The 25559-nt window shown below is 30.9% G+C and overlaps 2 protein-coding genes across 4 annotated transcripts; one reads left to right on the top strand and one right to left on the bottom strand.

The window, feature by feature from the left end:
• Positions 1-1512: 1512 nt before the first annotated feature.
• Positions 1513-19852, top strand: LOC111621270 (clathrin light chain B-like). 2 transcript variants are annotated; one of them, XM_023363353.1, is made up of 6 exons: positions 1513-1765; positions 11398-11429; positions 11798-11930; positions 15187-15298; positions 15904-15915; positions 19396-19852. In XM_023363353.1, the coding sequence occupies exons 1-6, from the start codon at positions 1609-1611 to the stop codon at positions 19571-19573; spliced, it is 624 nt and encodes a 207-aa protein (XP_023219121.1). In that variant the 5' UTR covers positions 1513-1608; the 3' UTR covers positions 19574-19852. The 2 variants fall into 2 exon arrangements, with proteins under 2 accessions (XP_023219121.1, XP_023219122.1); XM_023363354.1 differs by lacking the exon at positions 15904-15915.
• A 1613-nt stretch (positions 19853-21465) lies between these two features.
• LOC111621271 lies at positions 21466-24190 on the bottom strand. 2 transcript variants are annotated; one of them, XM_023363355.1, is made up of 4 exons: positions 24113-24190; positions 23745-23842; positions 22329-22494; positions 21466-21751 (listed from the first exon to the last, which is right to left on the bottom strand). In XM_023363355.1, exons 1-4 carry the CDS (start codon positions 24173-24175, stop codon positions 21569-21571), a joined length of 510 nt encoding a protein of 169 aa, XP_023219123.1. In that variant the 5' UTR covers positions 24176-24190; the 3' UTR covers positions 21466-21568. The 2 variants fall into 2 exon arrangements, with proteins under 2 accessions (XP_023219123.1, XP_023219124.1); XM_023363356.1 differs by lacking the exon at positions 24113-24190 and adding an exon at positions 23968-24006.
• Between the last annotated feature and the right edge of the window lie 1369 nt (positions 24191-25559).

Here is a 25559-nt window from a genome sequence, read left to right as displayed (position 1 = left end):
AGAATGTCTCATAAAAGTTAATTAATGTCGTCCTGTTTTCAGGAACTTTAGTCGACTTTTCACTTTACTTGTAATGAAAAACTTAGTGTCGTGTGGATAATATAGTAAAAACGCCGACCTGCTACTATGAGAAGCTCTAATTTAAATGGGGTGAATAAAGAAATTTTCATAGATTTTGTATGACTCAAATACATCGTTGAGCCGTTTCTCTACAAAATAGGAATGTCAAGATAAGGTTTAAAAGAATAGACACAAAAATATTCTACATTAGAAGATAATGTAGCCTTTTGGCGATGTCAGTTTTTTTTACTTGGTTTTATTCGGCCTATAATTCCCCGGAAGGGATTATAGGCCGAATAAAACCAAGTAAGGAACGGAAGGCCTTTTCGTCCGTATCGGATTCAGTTGAATCTGCACCGGAAAAGTCGAGTGAAGAACAAAATTCTATATTTATTAGGACCAAACCTCCCACGAAAATCTCCGAACATCTGACCATGCTGATCAGATGCTCAAGACAGTTAAGGTGTCAACCTAACGCTCTGTAAAACCCAAGATCGAATCCGGACAGAAAAAAAAAAAAAAATAGAGATTTTTCCGGAGTGGTTTGTCTCGGATATTTCGGGCGTAGTCCGATTGTGAATCTGGCCGAACCCACGACTGGTCCAAAAAAAAGTATGGGTATTTACAAAGCGGAAAGAGACCCCCCCAAAAAGGAGACCAAAACCGTTGGCGTGGCAGACGCCCCTCACAACCGTTTAATGATTCGGTATATTGTATGTAAGTAAGAATTTATATTAACTATTATTATTATTATGTTGGGTTTAGTGGGTTATACTCAGTTCACACCAGTGGCTGTGTACTATGGCGGACCAGAGTCAAAGCATAGCAACCAAAACAAAACTAAAATTAAATAAGTGTGCCAGTGTCTGTATTCAGGAATTTCCTAACAATGTTGAATATATTCAATATAGTGGCCTTCTGTAGTGTTATATATGTATTTCTATTCAATTGTAATGTTCCCAGGCTTTTGTGTAGTGTGTGTGGTATCACACATGTGCAGGAGAGAACAACAGGTACAATAAGCATCCTATCCATCCTCCACAGATGCCTTATTTCCTGGGCAAGTTCAGTGTACTTGCTAATTTTTTCTGTGCATGTGTTTTGTACATTGTGTGTGTTTGGAATGGCTATGTCTATAATGTATGTGATTTTATTGTTTATGTCAATGAGTGTGATGTCTGGTCTGTTGTGGTAAATTGTTTTATCTGTGATTATGGCTCTGTCGTAGTACATTTTGTGCGTGTTGTTTTCCAATACTGTCTGTGTTATATACTTGTAGTATGGTTCATGAATTTATTATTATTATTATTATTATTATTATTATTATTATTAAATATTTCGTAATTTTCAATAACAAATAGTAATTACATATAATCAGTAAAAGTGAATCAATATTTACAATTGACAAAAATTTACGTAATCAAGTCACACCGGAAATGGCATAAGAAATCGGCAGGGGGCGCACCGATGAAATAGGTGGCAAGGATCTTAATCATCGGGAAAGGAGGCGTTTGATTTTTTTTCTGGGTAATTAAAGTTTCCGGTAAAATGGAAGAGTACGAAGCTTTCGAAGCCAATTTCAACAACGTCGGAGAAGAGGAAGAAGATCCTGCGGCGGAGTTTCTGGCCAGAGAACAAACCGAATTGGCCGGGTTGGAGGATGATAACTTTGACGTTTCCGAAAATCGAGGCCTAGCCGCTACCGGTAAAAAATCGTCAATTTCCTAAATATTTTCGGTTTAATTTATCCTCCGAAATGTTCTACTTGCGCCTAATTTGATGGTAATTATGAGTAACGAGCGCAGAAAGTGGAAGGCGTAACCTAGCAAACTTAATGGTATCAAAATCGAATTGGTTTGTTTTTCACTCCCCCAACAGCTTTAACACCTTATTTCCTTATTATGCAATTCCTTGTCTAATTTCCTAGATTAATTTGATGTTATGTGTACAGCGTGTAACCTTAATGTCGAATCGTGTCGCACGATCGCTGCGCCTCTACCGCGGTGGATAATGGAATTAGTGTTACGGTGTAGGAAATGGGGCCAAAAGTTTGTCAACTAGGCTCTAGTGTTGCCAGATGTCCGGATTTTTTTTTTCGGACTGCCATCTAGCGACGTAGAATTTATTCAAAAATTGTTTCTACTTTTTCAGTTTACTCGTTTTAAATGTATTTCTATTGACGGCAGAATAAAAGCCACGTCCAGTATCTTTCGGGTAAAATCTGCTATGTCCCAGTTTTATCCCAGTGTGTCTGGGGTAGCCGGGTACGTGGCGACTGTACTAGTTGCTTTTGTTTCTGTGCATGTGTGTGTAGAATAGGAATAAATTGTCACAATAATTGCTGCTGATGTTGCTGTCTCTTATGCTCTCTCCTGCAGAAACATTTGATTGCATTATTTGTATATACTGTATATCCAACATAAAAACCTGGCATGTGTGTATTTATTGTACAAGTCGACCCCCCCCTATAACACTGTTGATAATTCCGTTTTATATGAATTCCATGTTATACGAGTCACTTAGATTTTACAAATATGTGCACCAGGCTGTGAATGGCTCACATATTTGTAAAATCTAAGTGACTCGTACAACATGGAATTCATATAAAAGAAAATAATCAACAGTGTTATAGGGGGGTCAACTGTATTTTTAATTAAATATACGTATCATAGAAATTAACTTATTATAACTATAAGGATTGTTATGTACTTGGGCAATTTGTTTGTTGTCATTTTTGATGGTACTTTTAGCTAGGATCAATTGATGAGATTGTTAATTATCCATTTAGTCCTAGAAAATACTAACTTTGCTGGGCCATTTTTATGTTGATTCTATATAATGCAATAATGTATTCTAGAGCAGCGGTCGGCAACCTTTCTGACCTCACGGACCACTAAAGTCACAATTTTGAATCCCGCGGACCACTATCATGAATTTTTTGAAATGATACAAATTCTGTAGAATAATTATCTTAAGTTCAATTTTACTGTATTAATATGAAATCTGTGTGTTTTATTATAACAAATTAATGCAAGCCTAAAGTTCATTGCTGCTTGTTTGAAACAAGTTTATGGATTCTTAGTGCTTTTCCATGAAGGACGACGATCACACACACAATATTGTTTATTGTTCATTATTTATTGATAACAGTCACTTTGTTTTTGGTTTTAGATTTGAATAAAAAAACCCAATGAGTGAAAAAAGCAAGTAAGCATTTTGCATTTCTTTCGTAATACTTCGCGTAACCTTCGGTTGATCAATGTTCAAATTTCTTTACGGACCACCCAAATTTTCCGGGTAATTAACCGGTAGTCTGTGGACCACCGGTTGCCAACCATTGTTCTAGAGAGAAAGAGGCAATGATGTCAAAATCGTGATGGCTGCAACCAATTACTGTGATGATTCGTTCCTGCTTCTAAGTGCACATGAATTGTAGGTTGCCAGTATAAAATGGAAATTAAAACTGTGGGTTTGGCAGTAATCTTTTGAGATATGTCCCTTTAAATATTTCCATGTTTCTAGTTTAGCAAACACAAAGATTTAAGGCATGTAACATTTTCAATTGTTTATTAAGGAACTTTACATTTTGTATGTGTTTAGTGAATAATTTTACTTGCTATAATGTATCAAAATGTACTGAACCTAGCTGTGTTAAGTTACATGCATTTTTTAACATATTTATAATCTGCATTAAATATTATCTATGAACAAAAGTTATTTATCTAGTTAACTGAATGAATGTTGTATAATGTATTAAATTTATTCTAGATTTATAAAATAATGGTATACACTAATATGAAGATAATTATGAAAACAACAAAAAAGTTTTTGAAAGCAATGAACAAAGTGGGAACTATCATTAACATAAATCTTAATATTATCCTTACATTTCCAGCGAACAAATTAACAAAATGTTTTTGGCATGCTTCATAAGCCTATGTTGGGTTTCCATCTAGCTTCAATTTAATAACACTTGAAACTGGGATGTTGCTTGATAAGTGATGTTTAATTTTTTACATTTTAAAATTAGCTTTAATTCTGAACACACAAGAAATATAGAATGTTCTATACCTCGAAAAAATAATATCACTTTGCAAGTAACATTCTAATTTGAAACATTATCAGATTGAAGCTAGATTGGCAACCTGATGCAGGCTTATGAAATATGCTGAAAACATTTGTTTTTAATGTGTTTGTTGGAAATGCAAGAATGGTGTTGAGATTTTAATGACAGTTTTTTGTGTTATATTTACAAAAAAAACACATTTAATAAAATACTTTGAACATTTTTAGCATTTTTAAATTATTTTATTGGTTTTTTTTGAATTTAACACCAAAAAAACTCATTGTTTTCATACTCTAAACGTGCATCTCTAACTAGATTGTGGAGGTAGAGATCTTGCACATTCTATTTATAGGTGCAGAGGTTACTTTAAAATGCAAGTACAGGTATATACTGTTTATGCATTCTGGACAAATGTCCTATCCCAAGATAATGCAGCTGTGTACAGGTTCATGCACAGAAAGATGATTCTACTTTAGAAAATAGTATAAAAAAGGAATGTACTTTAACATTTATTAATATGAAGACTTTATCAATAATATCAAGAAGTCAGAGGAATGACTTAGGGGGAAAATACCTGTGAATAGAAATTACTTAATAGGGCTTATCCAATAAATTACATACATTAAAGTTAACTAGAACTAACAAAATCTAGAATATACAGAAATCAGACAGTATATATTTCTTATAATTCTTCAAATCACGCAGATGTGACCATAGAAGTTAATGTCTTATTTAATCATGTGGTAACTGAATCTGAAAACTTTGAGTTGAAAGTGATTTTAAATGATATTTTTAAGACAAACACAGACTAATGATGTACTAAATGGTTACTGGTATCATGTTTGTTCATATATTATGGTGCCAAGCTTTGTCCATTTCTATGTAGTTACCATTTATCCCCTAAAGTAAAAAACACAAGAGTAATTGTATATCCTGCATTATTTGATTAGTAGAATAATTTAGGCTTTGTTTTCTGTATGTTGTAAGTTAGTTATTTGGTTCAAAAAATACTAACAAATCGGTCATATGTTTTATCTTGCATATTATGCTCATTCATTACATCTTAAATGATGATTTTGATACATCATAAATTTCTTTAAAATGTTTAATCACTTATTACTGAAAATTTTATGAATATATTTTCTGCCTTGTTAGACTACATTGCAAATATTTGTACATTTTTCTAAATAAATTAGTTTTATTTTGTGACTTGTTTTCATTTTGATAGTTTATCACAGCACACCCTTTTACCAACTAGCAAATTTGATATACAGCAAAATTTTCTATAAACAATGGCTTTAAGTAAGTTCAAGAAAGAATAAAAGCTTTAATTAATACTAATTCAGAAATTATAGAGTAACTAACTAGTAATGCTTCTGCATCATAAGTGGAAACTAGATTCAAACACCATTCCAGACAGATCTATCTTCCATAATATCCTAAACCAGTGCTATTCAATCTATGAGTCGCGATCCCAAATGGGGTTGTGGAAAATTACCTTGGGGTCGCACTGTTAAAATGTTTGAATATCATTGTCCTAAATAATTTAATTCTAAAATTAAATTATTATTAATAATAGGCCAGCCATCATCTTTTATTAACTCTCTGCCTTTAGATCAAATTACTTGGTTTAGTGAAAAGTTTAGCCAGATTAGAGCCTATTTGGGCCATAATTTGGTGTTTATATTTTTAATTAAGGTATTTTTGGAAGATAATTTGTGTAAATTACAATTAATGTCATTCTATATAATAAGAAAATACTAAATTTTCTTATTATATAGAATGACATTAATTTGAAACTTAGTTTTAGTTTCAAAAATAGAAAATTGAAATACTAGAAAATTTAATGCACATATTAATTAAAATAAGAAAAAATAATTGAAATGATTAATAATCATTCTGATGTTTATTTTCTTTTAAATAATGAGAAATATTTGATGATAATTTAAGAAATTAAACTTTCTTTAGTCTTTATACATTGCACGAAGTTGGTCAACTATATTTCCTCATAAGCACTGCATACTTCTTGACATTGACAGTTATCTCAAGCTGTTTTGCTAGTATAAATAGCAAAACTGTGTATATCTGACCTCTTTATTTTGTTTATATTGGATATTCTCAACTTTAGCTTCATAAATCTCTATTTATAAAATATTGATATTTGAATAATTGTTTTTGATACTGATTCACTTTTATCCCAAAATTTACCAACAATATTTGATTTTGAGAGGAAAAAATTTTTTGTAGCTATTTGAATAAGTAATAGAATGCCAATGCTAATGAATTTTTGAATCTGATGATGACTATTTAAAATAGCCAAAAAAACTTTTATGACAAATTAAACTCTAGATTAGGAAAAAGTTGTTTGTTTATTCAAACAAGTTAAGTAGTAGTAGAGAGGTTGTGGCCGAAGTTTTCATCTGTAAAATGCAAATGTCGAGTGCTGCTATCTTGTAAGCGACATTTGTAAAACGTGAACATTTTGATGTTCACGTTTTACAGATGATAACTTCGGCCACAACCTGGCTAATCTTAGGTCACTCTAAGAAGTAATAATATCTACTAGATAATATTTTTTAAAAATGAATAGCATGTTTTTTTATCTGTTTTATAAAAATTACTTTATTTCAAATTATTTTATTCCAAAAAACTTAGTGATTCTACATCTGAAAATTAAGTAGAATATCATTTGATTTTTGAATTACAATCTTGTTCTATTGTATTTTGCTTATGTTGAATTTTATTATGTAGAACGAAACTATTTTCGACAGTTTTGATAGTATCAAATTTAGTTAATTTCTTTCGTTTACAGGAAAATGGCATAATGATTTTCTTGATCAGAAAAAAAAATGCAATTGTGAAAGATTTATATTTGAAAGAAATGTAAATCTTTCACAATTTCACAATCTTTCTTTAAATTCAGTTCCATAAATGAGAAACTGGACAAGAATCTATTATATATGCTATATCATTCGAGTCCAGAAAGAATCATATGTATTTCTTTCCAAAGAGATTTAAAATTGAAGTACTATGAAGTATCTGAATATATAATAATTATAATTAAAATGTATTTAAAATGTAAACAGTTCTTTTATATCTTGTGAAAACTATCAAACAATAATGTATGAAGATTATTTTTTCCTCTAATATTTATTATAATATGAATGTAACAAAATATTTTTATTTTATGAAGACACAGATCTTTGTTAAAAAATTTAGTTTTAACACTTTGTAGACGTTGATGTTAATTGCATCATAAGATAATGCTAATAACATTTACTTAAAATTGTTTTAAGTGAATGTTATTAGCATTCACTTAAATTTATAATCTATGTATTACCTGAAGAGGGGTGCATGAGTAACAAAGTTTTTGCACCCAAAATGCATTGTATTGTAATAAAAGCTAATGGTTGTAATCCTTAGTAGTTTTGTCTCTGATAAAATGTGGTTATAGCTAAAAAACGACGGTTGTCTTCTGTATCAACCTTTGAAGTTTTTTTTATGTTTTTAAGAAGTTTTTTAAAAAACTGATTTTTTAAAAAAGTATTGTAATCTTTTATTGTTATAAATCTAAAGACAAATTGTTTTTGTCTTTATTCCATATTTTTATATTTTATTTTATAATTTATATGATTATATATGTATAGAAATGATTTTATTTAATCAGGCACAATTTTAACAATTAATAGACAGAAATTTTAGTTATGTTTGTTTCTTGAAAGTTAGACCTAAAAACTAGATTTCTTTCTTGTGGAGGGAGAGTTAAAATGTCAGCAGTGTATCCGGGATCAGGATTTTGAGAATATGGGTGCTGCTCAAAGCACATTCAAGGGATCTAAAGGCATGTACTGTACCTCTGCATTGTTTTTAGGACAATGTTACTCAGTTATGTTAAAATTATCTTAGTTACTTAACTGTTTACTGCAATCTCTTTAAATTTGTTAAATGGAAGATGGAAATTGGATAATTGATTATTTTGAATTGATATTGATTATAAATTATACAAGTTATAGTATGGTTTACCCTCAAGAAAAGGTATGAAATTTATTACATTCTTATTTTCATTAGTCATTTTGAATTCACATGTAGTAATAATTGGTCTGTTCTCTGCACTTTTCAACATGTATCAGAGAATTTGGTATAAATGTTTGATATTTTGTTTTTTCTGTTTGTATAAAATTAATTTTTACAATTGAAGTCATATGCAATGTTGTTTATTTCTATTTTAAATTAACCACACTAGCTAGCACTGTATGCTAGAATTCTAGCAGACAATGCTAATTTGCAGTAATTTCTATATCTATAGCTTTAATAATTTCTAATTTCTGAATTTGTTCAGTTAAAATAAAATCATGTAAGAACACACATTACAATAATTTACAATAAAAATTTATGAATTTAAAGTTTTTTAAAAATATTTTTCTTATCACTTAAAATTTAATTCTGTAGAAGTTTGCCAGAATTGACTGATTCTGGCATACTTCTACAGAAAACATCCAACTTTTTTGGTTGTCTTAAACCAGTGTTTTTCAACCTTCTTGAATACGTGGCCCCTTTACAAGTTAAAAAATTCTGGTGACCCCCACGGCCATATTAAAACTATGTCAGTGATTTTAAAAACTACATATTTAATTTTCTTTGTTGAGATTTAAATATTGATAAAAAAAACTAATTGCACTGTAAAATAAATAGGTACAGTCTTCTCACTGAAATTGTAGTTTTTTTATTGTAGTGTAGGACATACAAACACTTGTCTTTTTCTTTTACCCGCGACCCCCCGTGTATGGCTTTGCGACCCACAGGTTGAAAAACACTGTCTTAAACAATCGACTACTTGGATGTTTACAATCGATTGTGCCTAACGCTATCATTTATTGAAATAGAAAAGAAAAAAAAACATGAATGATTTAGGAAGAAGACTACTGAACAAATCATTAAAAAAAAACCACATCTGCAAGTTATAAAAGTGACCTTTAATTGATTATATGAAACAAATGATTTTTATCTGGAAAAAAAAGTTTTCTATAGTGTTCAATTTTTTTCATAGTTCAGACTAGGTGTTTCCTTCCATTTTGTTCAAAATAAGAATGTGTTACTATATTTTCTAACTTTTTACAAATATTTAATATGTTTTCATTCAAAAACAGTACTTGAAGTGAGAGTCTTAACTAGCCTTAAATTATATATTACCACTCAGTTCTAGAAAATACTCGTTAAATATCAGTTAAGGTATATATACTGTATATACTCATTTAGTTTTTGTTTTCTTTCAAATACTTATATCAGTATACATGTGTATCTAATTACTTGACTGGCTAACTTTGATGTGTGTTAATAATCTCAGCAGTTTCATGTTATATGTTATCTTATCTAAAAAAGTAATTTTTCGCATGTAATAACAGCAGTATTTTAAATCTCTTAAGAAATTTTTTTATATAACCAGGCATTATTTTTTTTTCATAAAATCAGTTTGAAAATAGAAATTTTAATGTTTGAGTACAGTAAATTTGCATTCTGATGGCTCAATCGGTTCCTTTAAATCTGTTAAGAAAAATGTCTATTCAGTGCATTGATCTTACAAATATAGTTTGGGTTATATAACACCATACACAGATAGTCAATAAAAATAATGGTATTTAAATCCCTCATTGTTATGGTATGAATCTTGTGACAAAATCATAAAAGCTGTAAATCAAAAAGTAAGGAGTGCCATAAAAATCTATCAGAGTTGTATGCAATATTGTATCCTATTCAAATAACCAAAACTAAATGGTAAGTTAAGGTAATCAAAATATTTTGATCTTGCAAATAAAAGATGAATTGAATATATCTTATTGCAAAATAATTGGATCTGGAGAAAAGTTCCAAAATATTGGTTTTGGAACTTTTAAATATTAACTTTTAATATTAGTTTTGGAACTTTTAATATAGCAAAAGAAATATACATGAAAATCATGTACATTTATTTAGTATTTATTTTATGTCTAAATATTAAACATTATTTTGTTCTGAAATAATTTTTATATGAGAGTTTTACATAGATTGGAATTTTAATAGTGAGAATTATGCTATAATTTTGTAAAAATACAAAATGGGATTTGTGAAAAGTAGTATGATGTGTGTCCGGTGTCTAGTATAATGTCCGTATCACCTGAGAGATATCACTGCAGTAGTTTTGAAATATCAGTGTTTGAACTGATGATTTTCAAAGAGTACAGTACAAAGTACTTGGCTAAAGACTGAAGTGGCCTCGGTTCAAACAACAAAAGAATGTTATGAAGACCTTTGGGAAGGTTATGGAGAAGACAGTCTACTGTACAAAGTCATTGCAAGATGGGTATAACAATTCAGAAGATGCAAATGAGTGACAAAATGTATTCAGAGAGAGTCCTATGGATGAATTGCAGGTGGAAACGGTTGCATCACTGTTGGAAGGAGATAAAGATTGACAATTCAAACTTGCTGCCAAAGTTTGAATTGGTATGCACACTGTTATATCTTAAAGACCAAATTAGAAGAAACTTTTGGATTTCTCATCATTTGACTGGACTATAAAAATGGCACTCCTATAATGTTGCAAAATATTATCTTGAATGTTATAAGGAAGGAGATGATTTGCATGTTGCATTATTACCATTGATGAAACATAGGTCATTTATGTGAACTGGAACTTAAAAAATAATTCAATGAATTGCATTGTTTTTCATCAACCTGACTGTAAATATATACTAGAAACCAGAAAAAGCCAAGGTAATGATCATTATGATGATTATGCACACTTTTTTAATTGAGTGATTTTTTTTTTCCTTTTGTCTTGTATGACAAAGCACATTGCCAATGATTCAACTTTGTTAACTGTGTTAGCTTGATGGCATTACGTTCTTCCAAAACATCTTCATACTTTCCTGATATGAGCCTGTGTAACTTTAGTCTTTTTTGCAAGATAAAGAAATCATTCCATGATCAATAGTTTAAATCAAGAGAAATTATTTGTGCAATAAGCTGCACATATAATTTCTCAATGGCAAATGTCAATAGAAGTGTTGATTGCATCAAATATCTTCCAAAAATATGAAAATGTCCAAATTCTAAAGATGGATGAAGACTATATTCAAGGAATATTAAAGACAGATATCCAGAATAAACTGTATCTATAGTATAAATGCAGTTTTCTCACTATTAAAATTCCAACACTTGTATTAACAAAATTGTTGGATTACTATGAACTGATGGTTATTTTTTTGTAACTTTGTATTTATATTTATTTCTAGAATCTGCAAATGATATATTCCCAGAATCTCAGGTAAACTACTATTTTTTTTTTTATCTATGCAAAAAAAATTTCATAAATAGCATGTTGCATTTGTAACATATTTTTTTTATAATCAAACTAATATTTTGTTGTTTATATATCATAGCTTAATAATTGTCTTATAAAATAATGGTTTTCCAGATGATAAAATATTAGATTTATCTGTTATAGTAATAATGTCTTTAAACTTATTTTCAGTATTCGTTAAATATATAATTCTAAATTTTGAATTTTCTTTAAAATATACTCCTTTATTTTTGTGTAATCTTTGATGTATCATAATTTTTAAAACAATGAGTAAATGCTAAAAAATGCATATTTCATGAATTTTATATTTAACCTTGTTGTTTATTAAATAGATGAATGGAAATTTGGAAGCTCCACTGCCAGCATCTATGACAGTGTTACAGAATAAGTCGTCTGTATTTAGAGAGGAGCCAGAAAAAATTCGTAAATGGCGTGAGAGCCAACAAGAGATGCTACAAAAGAAAGGTAATAACTATATTTATAAAAGCAATTGAATTTTATTGTTAGCAATTCTTCAAATAAAATTAATTAACAGTCCATACAATGATTTCAAATTATGACTTATAAACCAATGAGCACCATACTTTGAAGTTCAAATATTTGCATATTTTAGGATTTGAAGATGAAGCAAAAATAGCTTTGAAAACAATAATACAAACACTAATAAAAATTTTAGTATGCTTTTAATTTACTAAACTTATATTTTATGTTCCAAGACAAGTGTAATAATTATCTTTGTCTGGTATGTAATGTGTAACAATAATTGTTAAACAAGGATTTAGACTGATTTTATGGCATATCCAGGCCTTTGTACCAAAAACTCCAAATCCAACCAACCATAGATCTGAAACATAGGCAGAACTCTGGAGGTTTACAGAAACAAGTCTGTGAACTTCAGGAAGTCTGCCTGTTTCAGGATTTTTTGCTAATTTTATAAAAATTAGATAGAGACCCTTGATTTGAATGTTTGAATGATTCAACTCTTGGATCAGTTTATGAACTTCCAAGTTATTCCTTAGTTCAAGTAAAGCATTTGCTTAGTGAGGTGGTCTGAGGACGTCACTCAACATTTAAGACCTGAAAAATTTTACAGTTTCAGATAGTTAAAATTTGATTGAAGTTCCTTTCACAGTAACTGCGAGGTTTGCCGATTGGGGGAGAAAGTGTCGCGACAGTCGAGTGGTCAGCACTGTCATGTGGGAGTGAAAAAACTTTACTGAGACAGGTCCTCCATCGTATACCGTTTAATAAATATAGAAATTTTCCTTACAAATTCCTTGATGGACGAAGTAGCACCACAAAACGCGCGGGTAAAGTCCGAAATAAAGTTCGAAAAATTCGGTTTTCGTTACTTGTGGATGGACGCTGCCGGTGGAATATTCCGTAGGCCCCGGGGCGTTGATCACGGCTTTCGGCGGCTTCTCGTTGGACGAACTGACGAATCTGTAGATCGCTAGGAGGCACCCAGAGAATGATGCTTCCACGATGTTCCAAAATGTTCTTTGTTTTTTTTCAATGATCGGGAGCACGCACGTCCAGGAGAAGAATCCCTATGTATCCAAGCACCAAGAACGTCACATCCTATTTTTGCGCAATTTTTATAAGTTTTTTCTGGGTCCCAGATCGAACATTCTGATAGGGCAACATCGATCTGCCCCCGTTCTCTAATTGGTCTCTCCTCCTCGTTAGGAATTGTAACGGGATCGGAGCCCAGATCGCGGGGTGAGTCTCCCCGACTGACAATTTGATTCCTATCGAAGATGTTCGATCTAAGTACTCAAATTCATCTATTGTTTCTTTCTGAGAAATTCGTTTTTTCTCAGAAATTTCTACAGATATGACTATATATGAACATTAAATATTCATTCTGCATTTGATGGTTTCTTTTTACAATATAAAATAATGATTATTATTATAAATTTTTTTTTTAATACGAAATTAAAACATTTTTTGTGTACGAATTTCGACCCACTTCTGGAGCCTCACATAACTATTAACAAAGTTTGAGAGACTGGCAGCAAGAAAAGAAAACAGCTTTATAGAAATCTCCTTGCACGCTACCTTGAAATATTATGCAGTAGTTTAAATCAAATTCTCTTGAAAATTTGAGACATGATCATCCAGAATTACAAGACATCAATGAAAATTTTAACGACATTCCCAGCCTTGCACTTATGTTAAAAATGTTTAGTTTATATTAAGGAAGTGTAGAAATCATTTTTTAAAATGTTAATTTAGAATTAATCTGTGTAATATTCAGGTTCAACTAAATAATTTCAAAGGTTATTACTGAGATGCAGAAATAATTCTATACATTAAGAACAAATTCTGTTTTTATTTTACTTTTGATTTAATTACTATAAAATACTCTTGATTTTACGCTTGTCTCTTTGTTTAGATATTTATCTTTGCTCTTAATTTGTTTTTTGAAATTGCTGGTGTCTGTGACTTCCGAACTATTTGAATAGGAATTTGCAAAAGATAAAAAGTCTAACTCAGCAATTCTTAACCTTATTATTCTTGCAATAATATACTTTGGAAGTAATGTGTAATTCTTCTTAGTTTGACTTTGAAGGCAGTTTTCTAAACAGTCAAAAGTAATCCCTATGGATTCTTCTTTGTCTGCCTTCTTACAGAATTAGTAATATGATAGTTAGAAATTAGCTTCTTTTTAAAAGGGTTTAATATTTATCTACTGTTAATCTTTGTCTTTATCAAAGATACAGTACATGGTTTGTATTTTGTTGATTTAGGAAGTTTCAGAAATTTACAGGTAATAATGAGCCAGATAAATTTGAGATTTTTTTCGTGTTCCATAAACAATTTATTAAAGTTTGCTCTCTGTTTTTTATATATATATATATGAGGTGCAGTAAAAAAGTTCTGGGATTGGTGACATGGTGCTACAATCAGCCACTTGCTGAACTTGAGCAAACTAGGATGCGTAATAGACATCATTATTTAGCTTCCCACAAAATTTTGTGTCATTTATCATTTGTAGTTTGTTTCTTGCTATTTAGATTACATCCATGTTCTCACTGATTTGCAATTTTTATTGTTTTGTAAAATGAATATTTTTAAGGAACAGACAATTGACTGTGGAAAAATCATGTCTCACCTAGACCAAAGAAAGCATTGTCAAAAAGTAACCATGTTTGTACCTAACTTTTGGTAATAAATTCATTTTGTTATTTACACTTGTCTTTTTTTTTTTTTATGGACCATTGGAGCTCGGAAAAAAAACAGCCAATGCAGTTAATTTTGTAAACCCCAAAAATATTTATTTTTAATTTTTTACTGAGAAATTTGCAAATGGACATTCCTTTTTATCCGAAGTACTAATTTACTCTTCAAAATAAGCATAAATTAAAATTGTATAGGTAAATTATAGTTAGAATGTAAATTGTCTGTTTGTGTAAAACAAATAAGACATCACAAGTTCACATTAAAACCTTTCTGCCTTTAATTAATATAGTTTTGATATTCCAAACAGTTTTGTTGTCTTGAAAATATTTGTATACATCAAAACTATTTGCTCCAGAAATTTTGACAGCTCTGAAACTGATTTGAACAATAATACATCTTTTGTATAGTTTTTATTTTTAATGTGAGCATCTATATACAGTACATCATATTATTAAAGCTATATAAAGAACAATAGGTATTTTATTATGAATTTTAAACTTTTTTAAGTTTTAAAAAATGTTTAATTTATATTCAGATAGCGAAGAGGAACTGAAGAAAGCAGAATTGAGAGAAACTGCTAATAAAGAAATCGAAGAATGGTATGCTCGATACAAAGAGCAAGTTGAAAAGGCCAAATTAAATAATAGGTAAGATAGTTTTGTATTAAAAAATAAAAGTTATTACAAATTTTTTTTATCCATAGTATTATGAAATACATTATTTGTAGAGGTAAATGTAAATTTTATTGAAAACTTAAAATGATAATAGAATTCAATATAGCTGTTATTTGTCTTAAAAATGTGTAATTAAAATTACGGTAGAATCTCGATTAACCAAGGTTTCACATTATCTGAGAAGTTATGGAAGTTCTCATCTTTGAAAGTTAAGAATGTTCTCATCTTTGCTGAGAAAGCAAAGATGAGAACAATGGTTTTAACACATTTTTTGGGAATTTTTATCAGGATTATCAGAATGCCATCATTATCAGGATACCTAGATGACATTCTTGAATTGTATGTCATCTAGGTAACCTGATGATGATGGTATTCAAGAGGCTATAACTTAATATAAATTTTTTAATGAGAAGATTTATGACAATTAAAAATTTTGTTATATCTTGATTATCATCAAAGTTACTTTAGAGAATGAGTCTGTTACTTTAGATAATTGTGGCTCTGTTTTATATTCCTCACTTACAGGTAATGATTTTATGAATAATAATTAACTTTCTATTATTTTTAATGCCTTCCAGAGAAGCATCAAAGTAAGTGGTGAAACAATTTTTGTATCTATTTTTAATAAATAAATCATAATTCAAGCTGTTTGAAATGAAAATTTGCAATGTTTACTTCATTAGAAGATAGTGAATAGTAACTATTTGTTACTGTCAATTAACAATTTGGTCAAATTCTGTTCTAATTGTTGTGAAATAATTTTCATTTCAATATTCAGTTTTATTATATGGCTAAAATGTTTATATGTATCTGTATAAAACATTTATGTATTTCTTCCAAAATTCTGATTTAAAGAAAATTGTTATAACTTAACTACTAGTACAAGATTCTTTTCAGATACTTATTTAAAAACTCATTTTGAAGTAAATTGTTTAAATATTTAATTTTTACTTATTATCTTCCGAATGGTCATGTTCTATGAGCTCCTTATTGCTGTATTTTGTCAGTCAGGTGGTCATGCAGTAAGACATTAGAATGGGAATTCAGATTTGAACCTGATCCAAACTCTATAATTTATCATGAGCAGTCGGAAATCATTCTACATCTTCATTTAGCTCAGTGGTTCCCAATTAATTTTTCCTGCGTACCACTTCAAGAAATAGCTCAAACTCGCATACCCCTTATAGCAGAAATTCGTATTAATCCATACTAATATTATAAATTCGAAAATAATTCTGTCTGCTGTCTGTCTGTTACCTTTTTACGTCTAAAGCGCCAAACAGATTTTAATAAAATTTGGCACAGAAATAGCTTACACGTTGAAGATGGACATAGGCTACCTTTTACTATGAGAAAATATCTTACTCCCACGTGAAAATTTGATATAATGCGGGCGAAGCTGTTGGTAGACAGCGAGTGATAAATAGAATAAGCTTTTTTTACATTTATTACCTTTAAAATACAATTTTAATAATAATGAAAATAACAAAGTTATTTAATCTTAATGCGACAAATGTGCACAATTTTCATTGCACAAATTTGTAAAATCTGGTTGCTTTTTGGTCAGCTTTGGTCTCGAGTCATCTTCGAGTCGAAGTCGGTGATGATCATTGGCGTAGCCATAGTTTTGTTATGGGGGCCTAGTAGAGGCCAGCCTGACACAAAATTGAATTATTTCAAATTATTGTTCATTAAAATGAAATTTCCATTGGAATCGACAATAATTTAACATGGCCGAAGTTTGTCATGGCCGAAAATCCACTCTTGCAGAGGTATGTTGCGCAAAATGGTAGTAAATATTTTATTGCTGCTTCACTGACATGATAATAATGATAATTGTACAATTTTTGTTTCTTGCGTAAGAATTTAGGTATTGTCACAAATGCATTTTTTTAAATGAAATTTCGAGAATATTTTTAGTTATAAATAAACGAATTTGAGCATTCCACATCGTGTTGTAAATTGCCGAATTTTTGATGGTCCCCCATTATTTTTTAAATTGCTTCATCTGATGCATTTAAATTTTAAAACAATTTTAGATTGTCGCGTGTACCCCTTTATGCAATTTCGCGTACTCCCAGGGGTACGCATACCACTAATTGGGAACCACTGATTTAGCTTATTAATTCTAGCTGGGATCACTTTTGTGCAGTACCGGTGTAATTGTGATAGGCCAATAGTCTACAATGGTGCATCAAATTAGTATTTTTGTTTTGTTACATTTATGTGATGTAATTTACTGTTAATTTCTTATTTATCCAAACTTAGAAAAAAAGGAGTAAAATATCAATTTTAACTTTTGACTTCTACAGTATTTTCTCTGAAACAGAATTTATATGTACTGGTATTTAGAAAATAATGCAACATATGAACACCTGATGAATCAAGAAGCCCACCAGTGGCCAAGCGGTCTTCATTCCCTGAACACTGGGAATTTGGTTGTGGGTTCGTGCCTCACTTGAACAGGCTGGCCACGTGGAGTTTTCCGGGGTTTCTCCACGTCTGTAATGCCTAAATAGGGGCTAATTTCCCTTAAAAAGATCTCCCAGAGGGCATTCCCCTAGGCAGATTGCCAAAGTGTTGCGTTGCCATAACTTAAATGAATGAATCAAGAATGCCGTCCATCAAAGCACCGACATCAGGGCTTTTCTGGCATTCTTATGTCATCAGGTCCTGTTGTGGTATACAGTATTCGACATTAACCTGACAGTTACTTATGTGTAACCTCTTGTCTATGATATAGTTGCAGATTATATGCTTGCAAAATGCTTTCAAAAATTGCCATTGCAATTCCTTAGTGATTTTCAATAATTAGTAATAAAGATACACTGTACATCACAAGTGTTCATTTTATGCAAATTACTGTCTGCAGTGGTGGTATTTTGTTACTCCAGACAGATATTTAAAGTTGTTTTAGCAGGTTTAGTAGAGTGCAAACAGTGTGTGACAATGAGATATGAGAATGCTGAGGGAAGAAAGCTGTAATATGACATCTCTTGTGCTGCATCCTTGTAGGTAAAGCTGTAATATTACAGCTTTACCTACAAGGATGCAGCACAAGAGATGTCATGCATTGCATCCCAATCGGCCCTATCAATTCTACAATCTTAAGAATGGTAGCTAACTTTTGATGCACAAATGACCTGGGCCTTCTAGGTCTTGGCACATCACCCATGAGTCATAAGATGGACGATGCGACTATAGACATCATAGTTACTGTACATTTATGGTAAACATTTGCTTGTACAATTCCATTCACCATGTTCTCTGGAGGCAGAAATTTAGTCAAACTCCTTGCCTACAATTCTCAAGAGGTCCTGTTATCATCTGTACAAGTCCATCTTCAGGAAGAAGCTCTTGATGACATTGTAGTGCAAAGATAAACTTTGCAGAAACGTTTATAGACCTCGACAACACGGATCCTACCGTTTCCAGTGGGATTTGCTTCAGGGACAAAGTGTCATTTTATGCTTGCGGCGAGGTAAACCTCACTAACGTGCACTACTGGAAACGAAAAATCCATATCGTCCAACATGCTCTACTAAAAACCCAAAAGTACATAGAGCATGTTGAACCACTGCTCTCGTACGGTAACTACATTTTATATCAACACGATCGAGCACCACCCGTTTGGGTCTTCCAGTTTAGTGGCTAAATGCCACTTTTCCAGGAATATGGATTAGTTGAGGAGGTCCATGGTCTCCTGATTTGATGCCATTAGATTTTTTTTTATTGGGGTTACATAAAGGACAGGATTTATCAAACAATAGTTTAAAATGCCACAGATTTACGATAATGCACACTTCCCACAGATACGGAAAATGCGTTATCAAGCGATCGACAGAACACTATATATCGTACTTGCTGGGCTGCACATTCTTACTCCATCAGGTGCTCCTCTGGTGCGTTATTTTCCGAACACCTTGTATAATTATATCTAATTTTATGTGAATTAGTTAAATTAGCAGTTTAACTGTATACCTAAATAGCATGCTATGAAACATTTTAATTCTTTAAAATTGATTTTACTTTAATGGCAATTATTAAAAATATTTATTTTGCTACCTTAGGAATGCAGAAAAAGAATGGATAGAAGAAAGAGACGCCGGTACTCCGGGACAAGACTGGGAGAGAATTGCCCGTCTTTGCGATTTCAACCCCAAATCCTCGCGTTCCACCAGAGACACATCGCGTATGCGTTCTATTATATTGCAATTGAAACAGTCTCCGCCCATTCAGCGGGCTTAAAATTGTTATCGAGAATTAGTTTCGTTGCCAATTCTCGATAAGACGACGTATAAGTTTAGACTATCGTTTAATTATATATCTAAAAAATAGTGTTGTGTATAATTATATTAAGTTTCAGTTTTTCATATTATTAAAGAATCATTAATAAAAGGAAAAATAAGCAAAAAAAATGAAGAGATTTTGACTTTTGTTAGAGGTTCTAATAATGTCGTGAAAAATAAACTGGAAATCAAAATATTGATGGAAAAACCATTATAAATAAACAAAATTTGTCTCGATTTGTAGAAATTAATTTTGAAATTCTTACTGCGTTTGTTACAAAATGAACGGTAGTTTGTCGGGGTGTTTTCTGGTGGTTTGGTGTTCCAAAGGACTTTGAGTCTGTAAACAAATACTCCAAACTCCGGCAAATTTGAAATGTACGATTCCGGTCTTTTTTTCTTTTCCGGCTGTTATATATAACAGAGGAAAAGTATTGTCATCGGTCAAAAAATGACCCCAAGATATTTGGACTCGGGACCTTGAAACGTCGAGCGAAAAAAACTATACGTGTGAGGGGCGCACGATTTTGTTCGTCCTATTTGAAGATTAATAACTCCATGCTTTTTGTCAAATTTCTGAAATTTTGCAGGGAGGTTTGGGTATTAGTAGCATTGATAATTGTTAAATGTTGGTGGTTAAAAGTCAACGGGATGGAGAGATGTCGTATCACGAGTAGGATCGGACTTAATGATTTTACTCGCTATTAATATTTACAATTTTTTATATGATTTTTGTGTAAAATGTCAAATGTTAGAGCGCATTGCATTTTTTTTCGTAAAATTTATAAACATGGCTTCCTGCACCAAGGAAAATGAAAATGTGATTAATAGTTTTAGTACAACTTGCATGTTTTGCCTGTTGTGTTATTTTTAGAAATCACATATCTAATGGAGAATAAATTGGCAAAATTTGGCTATAATCCCTTTGTGATATTACAGGAAAATCAGTTTAGATGTTGAGACTAGCTCTGACTTTAAATATCTGTTATTTTGAGATTTTGGCTTCTGTAGTTCAACAGGAAAAGGAAAAAATGAGCGATCTAATTTAAATATATCAATGAAATCTGAGCTGAAAACTGTAAATGTTACACCACAAATGGTTATGCAAGTATGCAATTGTCATAAGATAAAGAGCAATGGAGAAAGTCTTGAACACAAATCATCTTTTTGAACTGACACTTACATATATTTGCTTCGTAAATAAATACATTATTTAACCTCGATTAACCGATGTTTTACATTATTCCAGGAGAACCTGTAACTGAATCTACTAGTTTTCTTATACTATAATTCACAAGAGTGCTTAATTTTATGGGCAACGTTTTTGCACGTTATAAAGGTAGGTTCTGCTGTTCTTTCCAGAGAAGCAAAAAGAAACACGACATTCTTAAAAGATATGAAAATTTCTTTTTTACAGTGAATATATTACAATGCTCAAAACATTTTAGAACAATAGATTAAATATAAAATCAATTTAAAAAATTAATTTTTTACAAATAATTTTGATGTTACCGATAGCAAAATTCATTTCTCTACATCTCGAAATTTTGCTTTGTCTGCTGGAAAATGTGCAAAAGTGCTAATTTGGCACAGGAATAGTGATTTAGAGTTGTTATAACATTATGTATGAAACTGCAAGTTGTTAGAAAATCTGAGTGCCTGTATTAAATACTGTATCAATTAACTCGCAAGAACCGAACATTGACCTAATAATACTAATATGGTAACTTAAATTGATCACACTCTAGCCAATGTTATATTCACAAAAGTAGTTATCAAAGCAGCATTTTTATAATTTATTATAAAATAAACATGACCAATAAACCTACATTTGAATGTTTTAAAATTTACTCGAACTTGGATATCTATTTTAACATTCGATAATACACATTTAAACATATTATTAACACGAAGAATATTAAACGAATTCTTCAACAATATTAAATGGTTACAGTTAATTTTGTGTATCTTGATATAAAGTGTGTAACATATTTCTAAATTCCTGCAGTTCTTGTTCTAGTTTCGATATTCTTTCGAGTATGGCAAATAATTCGGCAAGTTTAGGTTCCAGAGTTTTTTCTGTGTTGTTATAAATGGAAAGCATTTGTTGCGATATCTTCTCGTACGAATTTTTTACCTACAATATCAAGGTATGTGTAATTGATACGATCTAGTATAATTAATTATATAGTTACAATAGTGTAAAAGAATTTCATTGTCAATGTAAATAAATATATTTAGTTATTAATTAATACTAAGATAACATAAAATGAAATATTTAACATAAAACCAGCGAAAATTATTGTGACATCGTCAAAATACCCGGCTTTTTTAATTTAAAATGTGTGCTATCGATCTCAAATTAGTAGTATCTTGCCCCTGTACATCATACTTTTCCCGATAACAAGAGAGTCGGACCGATCATCTATGTAACTCCGTTCTGGGAAAAATTTTTTGAATTAAAATAGTGTGATCTCTTGTGTAGGCCGGAAGTTCGTATATAGTTAATCGGGCCTACCCCTAAGGTTTCCATATGTAGTCTCGACTTTCATCTATATAACTCCGTTCTCGAGATTAAGGAAGGACAAACAGTGGGAATTTGTAGGTCTACAATTTTTTCAAATTGCAGTCCAATTCTGCTAAAATCATTTCACAAAAATTCGTTTTTTTTTAAATTATTCGTAAATATATTATAAATAGCCAAATTTAACTACCTGATTTTCCAGGGAACTTTTTATATCAGAAAGAAGAATTGCATCTCTCTTTCTTTTGCGATTCACTTGTTCGATCATGTCTTTAGCTTGTTTATAAATACTTTCAGTATTCATAACAGGTTTTGCCATATTTGTCTCAGCATTTTCAGGCGAAGCAACTTGTTTACTACAGAAAAGATTTTAAAACTATGTAAAAGATTTATCTTGTATAATAATCCTTGATTGTAATTAATTTTGTACCGTTTAAGTAAGAAACTTCAATATTTTAGTCAACATTTAAAATTGCATATATTATAATAATGTATAATTAATTTTTTAATACTTTTTTTCATGTCCGATATTTAGCTGAATAGGACTACGTATCGAGATGGATTAGTTGTATAAAAAATACAGCAACGAGTTGCGTAACTTTACTGGCAAAAGAATCTAAATTGTGTTATGATGTTTTAATTAATTAAAATCTTTCTGTATCAATGACATTTTTTAAAAATAAACTCTATTTTATTACTTTCATCGTTATACGAAACAATGTTGTAATGTGTGTTTATAGTGTACGAATTTCACACGCGGTAGATAAGGGAATAAAATCTCCAAAATATGAAATCGTGTTAGCTCCATACGCTATTTTTCACGAGGTTGTGCGCTAAGATAAACGCTGAAACACCATGTAGATGAATATAGTGATTCTCAGCGGAATTACAAAACTGTTATCCCAGTTTATACTACGACTGTGTATCTCATTTACTTTTATCAAGAAAAGTATTTGATGGACCACCGAGAACTGGGGGTAGAGCGGGCCCCTTTTGCTATTTTTTAAACAAATAAAATATGTAGAATTTTTTTTTTATCAGCAGCAATCTTAAATATTTTATTTTGTCGTTAGTAAACATAGCATTAATTTATAGGAATGGATAACGCTACGAGCCACTAATTTTTCACTGTGCTCCGGAAAAAATCCCCAGCTCCCTGCTATGGGAGGCTCTGATTGCAACATCTCAAATACAAGATATGATTAAGGGTCCTGATTATAATAATCCACTTAGTAAATGAAAAAAAAAGCTTTTATTTTTAAAATTATTTTAAGCTTCTTAATATTCAAACATCTAAGATTACAAGTTTTTGAGTGTTTAGCTTCTAACTCTATTTTCTTAATTTTATCAAGCAAAATTCCAAATACGATGATTTTTAATTAAGAACACGTAAATTGCGTTTAAAATAAATTACTGTGTTTATATTCTGTTAAATGTGTAATTTGTATATCAACCATTAATAATATAGAAAGTCGAAGTTCCAAAATATTTTGCGTGAATACCGAAAATCCGAAGCGTATATTGTATTTGTTTTTAAATAGGGAATCTTGTAACACGTGTGATATATTAAATACATTTAATTAAAAAATTATAACAAATATTTTACCCTTTGGAATGAGAATTATTTCCTCCAACCGATTCTTTAGTTTCTATAGAAATATTACCATTGCTACTAGTCGACAGCTCCATGTCTTGCATATCAACCTGTAATAAAGAAAAAGTAAATTTAATTTTATTAATAAAATGTATTTAATATAAAACTCATTTAAATTCTATAGCTTTTATTATTAGCTACACGAAAACAATATGCTCTAATATGGTTTATTTACATCAAGAAGTTCACACGGCTTTATTTATTGTACAGTATTGATAGTATTATACAAAGGTATTATTATATATTATAATAATAAAGATGTTTTCGTAAATACGTAATGATTTCGAAATAATCGAATAAAATAAATAAATAATACATACTTGATAAATCCTATGTGAATTTTGAAATTCTTCGCAGTTCGTCTGCTCTTTTACGTGCGCCATCTACATTTTTTCCCCCTGGAATTATTTAAAACTTTTAATAAAATTTTATGTTTTTAATAATTTAAGTATATGTGTATATGATATTTTTATTCAAGATGAGACTTTATTTACTTAAATAATATTAATAGTAATTTTTGTTTTTTTTTTTAACTCTCTCCGCCCTGTGAGTGCTAAGAGGGCCTTTTGTAGCAAGCTCGTTATGGATTCGGCCAGGTCCAAAAATTGGTCGGCGAGGGACGGGGCCCTGAATGTATGGACGGACCACCCGCTGACCCGTCCGGATTCGATCTCGGATCCCCTAGAGCGGTAGGCTGCCACCTTCGCCGCTCGGCCATCCGGCCGATAAATCAGAGAACAAAGCTTATGGGCGTTATGTAAATAGAGGCCCTCTATGCTGGCTCTCCACTTAGCGCGATCGCGTCGCCGTCACCCGATAATTCATAGAGTGACACAATCGTTTCTCTATATGCCTACAAACTTTTCGCGAAATGGAAGGCGATTTGTAATGAGTTATGGATATTTTTTAAAATGGAGGCAAAACTTTCAACTTATTATCAACTTATTAAAATATTTTATATTCTTTAATTTAATTTTCAAAATCTAATATTTGTTATTTTTGCATCTTTTTGAAATTTTCACATCAATACGGGTGTTGTGTGTTGTGCTAAGAATAATGGATAAAAATATAATGTGAAAATACACTTGTAATTTGTACGGTACCGTTTGTTGATTTGTTGCGACAGAATCGCCAAGCGAAAACACATTGATACGTTGTCCCAGTACTCGGTCGCTAAAGTACTCGAAGGCGATTTAGCAGTAGTAAAGGCAATTAAATCGCGTCCAAATCGCGCTATAAAGCGAAAATATATTTATTTAGATCAATAAAGTTTATTAAAATTTACAGCAATATGGGTTAGACCCTTAAATAACTTCCAACTTGTGAGAATAAATTGTATAAACTATAAACTTATTGCAAGCAGAACCCAGCTAGTGTATAGAACTTGGCATGTTTTAGCCAATCTGTTAGAATAACTCAAAAATTACGCATATGACAAAAAATTTGTTAAACCAAAGATGAACTTCACAAATATACACAAAAACGCACGCGTGCCGCTGTGNAAACACGACACTTTGTAATTTATGCTAATTACCTTCTAATATTAAAAAATTAAAATCATTAATAAAATTATAACAAAATTAAAGTTTTTTGACTAAATTCGACTACAAACATATCGTAACACTGGATTAAAGTAAAAATACCCGTTTTTCGACGCTAAATTTTTATTAATTAATTTTTTAATTTGGTGCCTAATTGACCGAGCGCGCGTAATTTCTATTTGACGGAGCACGCGCGTGCCGACGGGTTAATAAACCAACAAACGCC

Source organism: Centruroides sculpturatus, unplaced genomic scaffold (assembly GCF_000671375.1).
Source record: "Centruroides sculpturatus isolate CEXI.00-Female unplaced genomic scaffold, Cexi_2.0 scaffold271, whole genome shotgun sequence".
In the NCBI taxonomy this organism is placed as follows: Eukaryota; Metazoa; Arthropoda; class Arachnida; order Scorpiones; family Buthidae; genus Centruroides; species Centruroides sculpturatus.
This window is presented reverse-complemented; position numbering and strand designations above follow the sequence as displayed.

Coding starts and splice junctions, on each gene's coding strand:
- LOC111621270 (XM_023363353.1), top strand. CDS start 1,609: ATGGAAGAGTACGAAGCTTTCGAAGCCAATTTCAACAACGTCGGAGAA. Junction 1,766..11,397: donor TCGAGGCCTAGCCGCTACCG/GTAAAAAATCGT, acceptor ATTTATTTCTAG/AATCTGCAAATGATATATTC. Junction 11,931..15,186: donor AGAGATGCTACAAAAGAAAG/GTAATAACTATA, acceptor ATTTATATTCAG/ATAGCGAAGAGGAACTGAAG.
- LOC111621271 (XM_023363355.1), bottom strand. CDS start 24,175: ATGGCGCACGTAAAAGAGCAGACGAACTGCGAAGAATTTCAAAATTCA. Junction 23,843..24,112: donor ATTCACATAGGATTTATCAA/GTATGTATTATT, acceptor TCTTTATTACAG/GTTGATATGCAAGACATGGA. Junction 22,495..23,744: donor AATAATTCTCATTCCAAAGG/GTAAAATATTTG, acceptor TCTTTTCTGTAG/TAAACAAGTTGCTTCGCCTG.